General features: G+C 40.3%; 1 protein-coding gene across 2 annotated transcripts in view; it reads left to right on the top strand.

The window, feature by feature from the left end:
- The window catches only part of PIK3C2G (phosphatidylinositol-4-phosphate 3-kinase catalytic subunit type 2 gamma), a 265,595-nt gene that overhangs the window by 83,812 nt on the left and 168,806 nt on the right, over positions 1–12,977 (top strand). For both annotated transcript variants that reach the window (XM_058655883.1, XM_058655882.1), the window contains one exon: positions 1,088–1,276. In XM_058655883.1, coding sequence (XP_058511866.1) covers positions 1,088–1,276 — 189 coding nt within the window. The remainder of the gene's footprint in view (positions 1–1,087; positions 1,277–12,977) is intronic.

Below are 12,977 nucleotides of genomic sequence, written 5' to 3'. Positions count from 1 at the left end.
AGAAATCATACTAATGCTTGCCAAAAGCAACATTAAAGTTTTGAAAGCAATGTGATTGTCACTGGTTTGTACAGTGACCTAATTTTACTGAACTGAAACTGTGCCATTTCCTTTTGTGAAAACCATGCCTCAATCAAATAACATGTGGTTTGAGGGAGCCACACCATTGCTCACTATTGGAGAAGAGTGAGTCATAATTAATTATTTCAGCTGTTTTATCATGAATTGCTTCAAAGAGCCTTCTGGTGTGAGGGGTGGTGACAGAGCACAGGAACAGAGCCTAGACATACCTTAAAGATCAGCCCAATCTGATCTTTCCATTTTACAGATAGACTCTAAAACCTTGCAATTGCTAAGCACCCTTCCTGCGCCTGGCAGGAATTTGATTCTTTGGAGGACACAGAGGGAATGACTGTTGTGTGAAGATGCTGGCCTGACCTTGAACTGTACCTCTCCATGCTACTGGAGAGGCAGCAAAATAGGACAGGCTGTCAGCAACTCCAGGGCTCCAGTCCCAGACTGAGGTCGTCTGTTCAAGCTTTTCACTGGGAGCCCTGACGTCACTGACACTGCCTCTTCAAACTTCCAATGAACTCTGCACATTTGAAAGCCAGAATTTATTGGATGCATTGAGAGCTTTGTTTTTGAACTTCATACCAACATCATTTGTAAAATATGTCATGTGCTGATCCACTTGGATCTAATTTATGAAGGAAATAGAGAGTTGTTTATCTCAGTCCTAAATACGACATGTCACAAAAATCAGATAAATTTGGCCTGTCCTAAGGAAAGCAGAAATTGAAAAAAAAGTTTTTTAGAAAAAGCAACAAGGATAAGATTGAAGAGAAATAATTCTGAATATTGGAATTCAGGTTCTTTAAAAAAAAAAACCATAAACTTAGGGAACAAGCTAATGAAATAACCTACTAGTGTGTCCAAAAGAAGAAAGACTTTAACAAGGTAAACCCCAACAATTTAAAGAATGAGAATCAAGTTTCATGCTGTATATTTGCAGCAATATTTGTTGGCTAAAAAATCTCTGGTAAATTACAGTTTCTGAGCTGTTGTGTTGTTTTCTTTTTTCAAGACTATCTGAGGAAAAGAGAAGATATTTATGGTTTTATCGCTTCTACTGTAATAACGAGAACTGCTCCCTTCCTCTGGTCCTGGGTAGCGCCCCTGGATGGGATGAAAACACAATTTCAGAAATGAAGGTCATTTTGAAACGATGGAAATTTTCTCATCCCTTGGAAGCACTTGGGCTTCTGACTGGCAGGTAAGAATGGCACAAAAAGAATGATATTACTGATAAGGAACTTGTTTCAAGATGAAAAAGCATAAGATCAACTAATGTAACAGTCTGTTCTGAATCAATATAACCACGAACACTAATTTCAAATGAATTTTAATGACGAATTATAAATTTCAAACCTATCTGAGATGTCGTTTCCTTCAGCATTGATCTTAAGTTGTAATTAATTGCTGTGATTTGTTTAATGAGAAAATCCTGGCTGCTCTTGGCAAAACATCAACAAAAATGGTTAAAGAAAAATGTCAATTCTTCCTGTTACCCCTCGCAAAAATAAAAATCCTGAAAATTGGTGGTTATATCTTCTTATCAAAATATGAAACATTTGGCAAAATGGCATGATTGGATTAGGTGGGTATACTGTGAATGATGGTGATAGAATAAAGGAAAAATAAATCACCCCCATTGTATTCTGCAGATTTTCCCTCGGTGTTTGGAGCCCAGAGATGGGGGCTAGTATCTTCCTAATACAGGAGAAGCGATGGGGAGCAAGGATGGGGAGCAGTTCAGGAGAGAAGCAGTTCTTCCTTGGCTTCCCTTTTATATGTGAAGCCAAGTGGAGCTATTTTAAGTCTGTCTTGATAACATCAGCTCACTGATGCTATGAAAACAATCTGTTAGGCAGGAACTGTGAAACCCAGCTCTCCTCTGAATCATCTATCTAGGTCCTGAGACCAGAGCTAGAAAGTTTGGGAGGTAGAGACCCACAAGGACTTTTCAACTGATTTGTTCAGGTTTACTGACAAGTTATTGTCCTAGTAAAACTTTAGAAGTATTAATGGAAGTGAAAAGTTTTGTTCCTAATACCTACTTACTTACTTACTTTGTTTCTTTCAACCTTTTTTAAATCATTTTCCATGATATAGTTTTGTAGGTATAGGGATTCTCCCATTATCTTCTTTCCTCCTCATTTTTCTCTCCCACCATTTCCTCCCATATTATTACGATTAGCTCCTGGGGACAGAAGTGGTCATTTGATATCACTTAAAAACCCTGATGTGGGCAAGAACCCTGGGATGGCTTCCGGTGGCCTTCCCCATTCCCAGATATTGTGATGGTTGGGAGACTGGCTGCAGCTTCTCTCCTTGTCTCCTCACTTCCCTAAGATACAGGAAGAAGAGAAAGAAAATTTGGAGGCAATGGTCTTACCCACTTTCCCCTAATTCTCAACACTTCCCACCATAATCAACTATATAAACATCATCAATAAGTATTTTTTAAAGTGATCCGGATGTGGGGAACAATGTTGCAAGCATGCTGCGTGAGATGTCTTGATAGGTCTGAGATGCCATTGGCTTCATTGCAGCAGAGTTGAGAAACTTTAAGGTCTGTTGGCTGACCAGGTCCACTTTGGTATACACACAGACGTGGACATTTGCAGCAAGGCCTGGTCAAGAAAGTTGTTCAGCCTGTTTTGGCTTCCATTTTTTTAAAAAAAGATTTATTTATTTTTATTACAAAGTCAGATATACAGAGAGGAGAAGAGTCAGAGAGGAAAATCTTCCGTCCGATGATTCACTCCCCAAGTGACTGCAACAGCCGGTACTATGCCAATCCGAAGCCAGGAGCCAGGAGCTAGGAGCTCTTCCAGGTCTCCCACACAGCTGCAGGGTCTCAAGGCTTGGAGCCATTCTTGACTGCCTTCTCAGGCCACAAGCAGGTAGCTGGATGGGAAGCAGGGCCGCTGGGATTAGAACCGGTGACCATATGGGATCCTGGCACATTTAAGGCAAGGACTTTTAGTCACTAGGCCACCGCACCGGGCCCCTGGCTTCCATGTTTTGATGAGGTACTCAGCATCCTCTGTTGGCTTGAATCAAAATGTTATTCTGTCTCCTGTGCCCCTTGCATTGAATATTCTGTTATTTTTGTGGCTTCTCCCATTAAGTCGTACATGCTCCGATGCCGACTTCTGACTGTGTTTCTGTGGTTTGAGTTCAGACAGTTTTTTTAAGACTTCTGCTAAGCAGTCTCCGAAACCTCAGCATGTGGAATGGATCGTTTGTGTGTTGCACATTCTGGATTCTCATTGAATCCCTAGATTTTGTATCCAGCTTCCTGATGCTGGACACTCTGAGGGCAGTACTGATGTCTCAAGCCATTAGATTTATGCAAACCAGGCAGGAGACCTGAACTGTATTCCAGCTCTCAACTTTGCTCTTACCACAGGTACAGACATGGCAAGCACTTGGGGAGTAAACCAGAGGATAGGTGCTCTCCCCCTCACTCTGTTTGTAACAAACAGAAACTTATGCACAATTATATATGACTAATATTACCTTCAAATTTAAAAGAACGGTCATTGACAGGTACTATAAAATGGAATAATTTGGAATGTGAAAAATAATTTTGCAAAAGATTGTTTTCTGATTCCAGTTTGTGAATGTAAGGAATACACAAATCAATAGAGGCAGAAAGTTAATTAATATTTCTTTATATGATTACATTTTCTTTAAAAATTTTAAAGATTTTAAGGAAACAATTTTGAAATTAAAATTATGAACTTATTTGTATTGGCTTGATGGACAGACAGAGAAAGAGCAGTGGTGTGAAACAAGGAGCGCTCCCATCTGCTGGTTTATTTCCCAGATACCTTCAGTGATAGGCAAGAGATAGAGCCAGAAATCCTGCTTTTCCTCCTGGTTGATAGAAACCGGATTGTTGGGACCATTACCTCTGTCTCCCAGGTTGCTTCAGCAGGAAGCTGGCATCAGGAGCGAGGATCCGTAGTGAAAGTCAACTATACTCCAGTGGGGATGTGGGCCTTGTGACTGCTAGGCTGTGCAGGCACACTTAATCGTTTTAGGATCTTTAAAGAATATTTTTCTGTAAGATCAATTTATAAAGTTTCTAAGGAGACAACCAGTCCTTTTTTTTTCATGTTTTTGGCTTTGCTGCTGTGTTTTTGTTTTTGGCAAAATTACTGTTTCATGAAGATGAACGTTGTTCTATATCTAAAAGCATCCAAACATGTCCACAGATATTTGTTTATAAATTGTGACCTTGTAATTTAGAGATCCCATCAGAGCTTGCACTATTGACCACTGTGCTTCATGACCTTGCTCATAAACATTCTTTAGGCAATTTACATACTAAATATATTCACTATCCTAAAGGAATTTTTATTATAAACCACAGGACTTATCCCACATAAATGCTTTAACTTTACTCCACTGCTCCACAACATCTTTTTTTTCTGAATAATTAGGTTTTAATAATGAGAAGTTATAAAAACTGGTATCAAAGTAGAGGGTTGTTTGTTGATGTTCTTTCAAGGAACTTAGCAAATCTTGATTTATCTGCACCCTGCAAAATACCTTATCATGCACCAAATAAGGTCAGTGAGAGGTTGCAGTATTTGCATTGTGTTCATTCCGTAACTCCCACTCTCAGTTGAGCTGAACTATTAAAAACTTAAGGACAAGCTGTTTCCAGAAGTGAACCTTTCAACTCCTCTGAATTCAAAAGGTGGCTTTCTTGAAGAACAAACAGTGTGTGCTTAGTGAGTTGTCAGGGAGAGTTCTGCAGAGTTTTAAACTTTTTTTTCCCTCTCCTTTGCGTAGTCTGTTTTTAGAATAGTTAACCTCTGAAGAACTGATGTACTCCCCTGGAAGTTGGAACATGTTTCATGTTGCTGTTTACATAATCTCTCTGAAGATTCACCAGCTGCTTTTCGTTTATTTTTAGCAAGAGGCATGATGGAATTTAATTCAACTAGTGCGGGCCATAGAGGAAGTGTTCATAGAATAACTGATGGTTCTGTTAGAGAAGGTGGAGCTGTCAGAAGAACAGAGACCAAGGGCTAAGATCTGTGCTTCTTGGCGAACAATTGCTATTTTCCTGCACCTTGGTGCCCAGATGCAACAATTCAGCAGCTAGCAAGAAGTTGAAATTACCCAGGGAATTCAAAGTTCAAGGAAAGTATTCATTTAAAAATAGCAACTCTGAGTTGGCATCAGAGACTTACATCAGAAATTCAAATAAAAGTTTGACAAGGTACCAGAGCTTGCTTTCCCAAGTGATATGAAATTACTGTTTTACCACCAAAAAAGCAATATTTAACAGGCATTGCTTTGGCATCCAAAATCCAGTTTCTTTAGAAAATATTTCACACACAATGTTTGTGCCTCATCGTTGCATTTTTTATTATAGAGATGACTTTTTTCTAAAGCCATTCTGAACTTATATTGCAAATAGAAAGGATGGAATACAGGACAGTGGGACAGTTGACACTGCTACATTTGACAAAATAAGTGGTGGATGCTGTGAACTTTTTCCATTTATCTGAGGAAGAATATGTGCACAGAAAAAAATGCTATGCACAAAGCCATGCTGACTGTCTCAAATAGAGTTTATAGGAAGACTCACAATAGAGATCATCACATAGTCTCTGTGTAATAACGAATGTATTAAGTGCTATGGGAACCTCGAGGAAGGAGAAGTGAATTCTTTCAGAGAATGCAAGGAAAATTTTACAAGGATATTTAATTCTGACTTGAAATATTTATAAATATTTCCTGGGTGAAGAGGGGGAAAATGGCATACCAAGAATTTTTTTTTTTTTAATTATTAATTTTTTTTCTTTTTATTGTATTGTTGTTGACAATCTTTACATAGTTAATTACAGTTAAAGGAAAAAGAAGGAAAAAAAAAAGGTTTAGGGGGATAGGAAAGTGGGTAATGCTATTATGTCCATATTGTTTCCATCACGTATCTGAGGTAAAGGGGGATATTGAGGGAGAAGCCCCACCCGGTTTCCCGCCCACCCCGAGTCCCGGATGTGGGGCATGCTCTGAGATATGTGCTCGAGTGGTGTTAATAGTTCTGCAGTTATGAATCGCTGCCAGTTTCGCTCGATGAGGTCGTCCACCAATTGATATGGTCCATCATAAAGTCTCCGTTTGCCCCATAATTTGCTGCCAACATATAGCTGAGATGAATGATTGTCCTGTTCTGTCTTCTGTCTTTTCTTGGTTAGAGTTCTGAGTCCAGCAGTTCGATTGGGGAGATCTCCAAAGATACTTTGCGGTATTCCCAGATTAGTTTCTTGTATGTTCTAGCAAGCACAGGGCCCGGCACAGTCCATCACCCCGATCAGCTGGTGGTTGCAATTGCTGGGTTGGTTCTGTTTTCAGTCCCGAGTTGCACTGGAACCAATGGGTGTTGCAGTCCAGTCTGGTTCGGCCCTTACATCACCCAGTGGGAGCTGCAGCCTAGTAGGGGCGACCCACAATAACCCCCACCAAGCCCGCCCCCTACCCTGGTTTGCCAGTATGTGTAGCAGAAGGCCAGTCTGTCCCCCATCCCATTTGGCTCTGGTACTTGTCAATGGGTATTAAAGCTTAGTTCTATCTAACCAACTCAACCATCCAGCCCTCCCAGATGTTGTTGAGTGCCTCTCTATCTAGCCATCCCAGCCCCCGTCCTAGTTTTCATGCCCTCCCACGGGAATAGTGACCCAAGAAGGGGGAACCCACTTTTCCCTCCCAGGTCTCTCTGTCCCGGTTTATGCACTCTTTAGGTGGTCCTGAGATTTGACTCGACAGAATTAGTCCCCAGTGCCAGCTTCTGCCAGCTGATGCTGCGGCCCTGATCTAGTCCACATGCAGCGCACAGGTGTTATAGCCTTGCTTGGTCGGGTCTGTCTCTATCCCAGCCAAAACTCTCCAGTGGGAGTAGCTGACTGGTGAGGGGACCAGCCCCTTAATCCCCCCGCCAGCTCTGCCCCTTCCTTCCTGGATCTCACGTGTGCTGGATGGGTGCTGCATTCACATCCAGTACAGGCAGCCACGCCCTGGCATTCCATAATGTGTACTGGTTGTGTCGCAACCAAACCCGGCCCATCCCACACTCTGTTCTGGTGATCGGATTTGCCAGTGGTTGACATGAACTGATTCAGCCTGGTCTGCTCCTGACCCATGCCGAATGTATGCCAGTGGGAAACTTTCCATGGCCTATTCTGGGCTGTTTCCTATCATGCTTCTTGCGCTTACCTGCAGGGACTGTGTCCTGCCAGAGGAGTTGCCCAGGCTCCTCCATCAGAACCCCTCCCAATGCCAGATTTTGCGCTTGCCAGGGGGTTCTTGAGCCAACCCTACTCAGTTCACCTCCTGTCCTTGCAGGAACAGTGGTTTTTCCTGGCTGGCTTTCACCCCATTCTGGTTCTTGATGTTGGATGTTTCAGCCCAGCCATGGCTCGTCCATACCCACATACAGCTCACACATGGCTCAGAAGAGGAGTGAGACCCAGCCTAGTCAGTCCCACATCTACCCTGGTTCTCCATAACACCAAGAATTTTTAAAAGTATGTGTGTGTGCATGGGTTATGAAGGCCAGATAATAGCACACAATTTTAGAATTGTTCTGAGCATCAAGGCTGAAAAGGATAGCTCAATTTAGATTACATTGGACCTCCAGAGAGGTAAGAGGCATAAAGTTGCGATAGAAGCCTGTGAAATTTTGTTAAGGATGGGACCCATGTGGATAATTCTGCCATTGTTGTGACAGATGGATTGCAAAAGGAAAATGAGTGATCAAGGATATTTGATAGGTGCCAGTTATTAAGGTTGTCCTTTTGTTAAATGGCCCTGGCTTGAGCTGAGAAACAGTAGAGACCCACAGAGTACATGTGAGAGAACTAGAGTTGTGAAAGTCTGTTTGGGGTATGTTATATAGTCTAAAGTATATGGGATACTATAGGAAGAGCTTCCCGGAATACATCTGTGTGTATGGATCTAAAGCTTTAGTAGAGAAATAACAACTTGCAGAAGCAACATGGGAAGAAGTGGCTTTAACACAGTACATGAAGCCACGGAAGTATAGGCTGGGTAACAGGTGCAGTGGAGAGGCATAAAGGAAGTGAGAAAGGAGTAATGTGAAGGAAGAAAGACCAGTGTGTGTATCCACCATATTTTTCTTGATTCATTTGGGACAAGGATGAACCCTTAGCTTGATCTCATTTCTTGACTATTTTATACAGTTCTTAAATGCATATGTTAGTGCCTCTTTCTCGTCAACCTGATGGTGTTTATTTCCTTGGACAACCTGATGGTGTTTTATTTCCTTGTATCAAGAAATGAAACAGCCAGATCATATTTTCTAAAGATTTATTTCTTTAACTTGAAAGGGTTACAGAGGAGAGAGAAAGAGGAAAAGACAGATTTTACATTTTCTGGTTCACTCACTACTTGTTCACAATGGCCAGAGCTGAGCAAATCTGAAGGCAGGAGCTTCTTCCAGATCCGCTACATGGGTGTAGGAGCCCAAGGCTTTGGCTCGTCCTTTGCTACTTTCCCAGGCCATAAGCAGGGAGCTTGATGGGAAGTGGAGCAGTTGGGACATAAACTGGCTTTCCTTGAGAGATACTGGTGCCATAGGGCAGAGGCATATTCAACAAGATAGGACATACACAATACCAAATCAAATAAGAACCTTCTTGTTCTGGCAGAGATAAATTGATTTGGTAAAAATTATTTTTATTTGAAAGGCTGATTTATACAGAGAGACAGAGATCTTCCAACTTCTGGTTCACTCCCCAAATGGACACAATGACCGGAACTGAGACAAACTGAAGCTGAGTAACAGGAGCTTCTTCCAGATTTCCCATAAGGGTTCAGGGGCCTAAAGACTTGAGCCATCCCTCACTTCCTTCCTAGATCAGAATTGGATCAGAAGTGTAGCAGGCAGGACATGAATCCAGCTCATGTGGGAAACCAACATGACAGGAGAAGGATTAACTCGATGAGCCACCACCCTGGTGTCAGGGAATATGCTGCTTCTGAGATATGCTTAGAATGGCTAGATTTGTAAGCTTGCTATCAGAATATTATATAAGAATTTATAAGCCTGAAAGAAGAAATGTAAGTTAGAAATCCCAAATTAGAAGTTATTTGCAGAATGGAAACTAAGCCAAGGATATAAATTAATTTGCTTAGAAACAGTGCAAGTAAGAAAAAACAGCCTTGATATGTATACTCTCAGAATTGCTTGTTCTTTCTCCATATGTAGTTTTACTTTTGCATATAGTTTCTAATGCATCAAAGCACAAAATCTATATGCTGCTTTCTATATTCCACTTTGTGAATTATTGTCCATAAATAGTTGAAGTAGAGTCATACAAAAGGAGGAAATTGAACAATTATTTCATCATAAGTAGTAGTTGTATTTCAGGAATACCGTGACTATCTTGTCACTTCCCAGTTTCTATATGCAAGTCCATAGAGTATCATCAGAGAATATCTCAGTACAAGAGCAAAACTTCCTTGGGTCTAGATTCCTTATTCCTTCTGGTTTATATCTGGGACCACACCCTGGTATAACCAGACAAATTATATACTTGGCATTATTAGTGTATTGATCCATTTATAATGCAGTAAAACAAATGATATGCCCAAACCAATCTTGTGAATTTGTATCCCTATCCATGGTAATGTCAAAATATCAGAGACTTGCTAGAAAGAAGTACCATGGAAAGTCTGCTTGCTTGGCATTTTTAGCTGTTTGGGTGCCAGTTTCAGGGACATGAACAAATGTCCTTGGGAGAATTATTTATACCCTCTGACCTTCAGTTTCCTCATCTATTTGGTGAAGGTAAGTGTTCGAGATTCGTGGTGTTCTAATAACCTGTCACAACATAAAATTTCTGAGAGGAGCATGAATTATTCAATACATAGAGGTTTATAGTGCTCTTAAAGAATCTTTATTCATCATGTTGACTAGAAAAAAAATGTCTTCTGTCATCTGTGATCATTTGTAGTAATGGAAAAATAGCACAAATATTCCTATTGACATTCTTCCTCCAAACTGATGCTGAGTATGTCATCGGGCTCAAAACCGCCTAGAGAAACAATTCTGTCCTTCTGATGCTTTTCTAATTCTAACCTGACACCAGGGCTGTTAGCTGTGAATAGGCTCGTGGCATTCTGCATGAATTCTTGCTGTGTATTCTGCAGTCTGACATTTCAGATCCTCTTAAATTTGGTCTCAGATTTCTTTGCTTTTGAGTTTGCTCAAAGTTGCTATTTTCTCAAAGGTCAAAATTTGTTACATTGCGTTTGGCTTTCCCCCATGACTATGAATGGTCTTTGAGTCAGATTGTTCCTGTATCATTTTTCAAACTAGAAAAAGAGGAGCAAAAGAACAAAAACTCTACGGGGAGACAATAGGGAGTAGAAATGACCCAGAATAAATAAGTTGAGAGATGTGCTTTTTGTTGAAATCTCATCTCAGGAGTACACTGACTATGTGAAGGGTGACTGAATCCTTGGTGATGTTGCTGCATCCCTGGGGTATTAGAAAAGTTGAAAATGTCTGGGAGAAGAGAGGAGGGATGACAGTTCTTGACTCTCAGTGTTGGCGCAGTGATGTCAAAGCCAGTCTCCCCAGTGAAGACTCAGACAGATGTACTACTGTCCTATTGGTCTACAGGTGCTAATTTCTTGACTCAGGACCCCACAACAATAGCATGTGCTATGACTATGCTGCACATCGGTGTTTCTTGAAGTGAACTAAGCCTCCAAAATGCTCAGATTTCTCACAAGGCCTAAACTATTCCTGTAAAAGTTCTAAGGGGTCATTTGACTTTTGTCACATTCTCTCACTCATAAATATAGAACAGTTTTTTTCCAGAGACAAAGCGACTTGAGATTTTGCAAGAGATTTAATGTAGAAGCAGATAAGATAATCGAGACATTGGGGAGATTCGCAAAAATCTATAACATTATCATAGCTTGTGGTTCACAATATAGTTCTTTCTCATAGAAGTATATTAACATATGGTGAGTTATTTAATGTTTTTAATGAATTGACATTGATTTATGAAATATCCTTATTTTATTTATTGTAAAGATTTATTTTTACTGGAAATCCAGATTTACAGAGAAGGAGATTAAGAGGAAAGATCCTGTGTCTGCCAGCTCACTCTCCCAGTGGTTGCAATGGCCAGAAGTGAACCCATCCAAAACCAGAAGCCTCCTCAAGGTCCCAAGGCCTTGGGCCATTCTCTACTGCTTTCCCAGGCCACAGGCAGGAAGCTGGAAGGCAATTGGAGCAGCCAGGTCATGAACCAATGCCCATATGGGATCCCAGCACATGCAAAGTAAGGATTTAGCCTCTAAGCCCTTGTACCAGGCCCCGTCGTTTTATTTTAATACAATTCCCAAGGGAAATAACTCACTTAAATGACAATAATTTGGACTCTTCAATAAATACTAAAAAGGTGTCTGATACAGTTTCAAACTGCTTGGGTATCTGCGTCCCATCTTGGACTGCCTGGGTACATGACCCTACTCTAATTCCAGTGTCCTGCTAATACATACCCTGAGAAATAGCAGGTGTTGGCTGAGTACTTGGGTCTCTGCCATGCATGTGCAAGACCTGAATTGAGTTGCAAGCTCCTGGTTCCAGCCAGACATAACTCCAGCTGAGGCAGGCTGAAGAGAATGAGCTAGCAGATTAAGAGCCTCAGTCTCTCTCCATCAATCTCTAGTTCTTCCTTTCAACAGAGTGTTAAAGATACATGTGTGATTGTGTCCTGAGACCAAAAATTGTAAAACCAGTACTTTGCAACTGCATGATCTTTTTTTTTTTTGAAAGACTTATTTTTTTTATTTTTATTACAAAGTCAGATATACTGAGAGGAGGAAAGACAGAGAGGAAGTGGAGCTGCCGGGATTAGAACCAGCAGCCATATGGGATCAAGGCGAGGACCTTAGCCACTAGGCCACGCTGCCAAGCAACTGCATGATCTTAAAACTAGTGTCTAAACTTCATTTTGAGCAAAATACCAAATTGATGTTTTATCAAAATTCCTTGGAAATATATTGATTTCGAAGTTGCTTTTAGTTTATTATTTTTTTAGTCACATACCTGATGCTTTGTGTTAACCCTTACCATCTAAGATTTGCAGAAATATTTTTCCTTTGCTTCCCAGTGTTGTTACTGAACAATGGATCATGTTGACTTTTAGGTAACCCCTTACCATACAAAGTCATGTTTATCATAATTATAAGGTTTTGAACAATCTCTGAGACTCAGTTTTTTGTTTAGTTTCACAGGCCAAAAAAATCTGGAATAAAATGTCACAGTGATGTTCTGGGCTTTTCTCCTTTATCAGATAATCTAAGGAAATTTAAGTAAGGAATACAAAGTGATTCAAATGACTATTTATAAAGTTGTTAACCTCAAAGAAGTGGTTATTTCACATGGACTCTTGTTAAACTAATTTTAAAAATTTTTTCATTGTAAGGGAAAATTTCACCTATATGCTTTCCTCTTCAAGTAAGGAAATTGCACTGACCTTAATCCTTTTCATGTCATAAAACTTCATTTATTTTATTATAAGGCTTATTTCCAGATTAAGGATAAAATTTCTTTCTTCAAGTGAAGAATTAATTGATACCAGCCCAATGAGTCTTCTAAAAAGTACTTTTCTCTCTAACAGATTCAGAATATTCATTTTTATAGTAATTAGGAGCTCCAAGACTAGAAAAATTGCTAGAGGATTATTCCCAAATTTATGATGGGCAGAATTGGGGGGAATTTTTTTAAAGATTTATTTGAAAACTTCACTTGAGTGACAGAAGGAAAGAGATTTTGCCACCATTGGTTCATTCCCCCAAATTCCTGCGTATGTCAAAGTAAGCTAGGATACAGAAAAGCCATCCGGCTT

The sequence above is a fragment of the Ochotona princeps genome, chromosome 27, assembly GCF_030435755.1.
Source record: "Ochotona princeps isolate mOchPri1 chromosome 27, mOchPri1.hap1, whole genome shotgun sequence".
NCBI classification, from domain to species: Eukaryota; Metazoa; Chordata; class Mammalia; order Lagomorpha; family Ochotonidae; genus Ochotona; species Ochotona princeps.
Note: the sequence above shows the minus strand (reverse complement) of the source record. Positions and strands in the feature narration are given on the sequence as shown.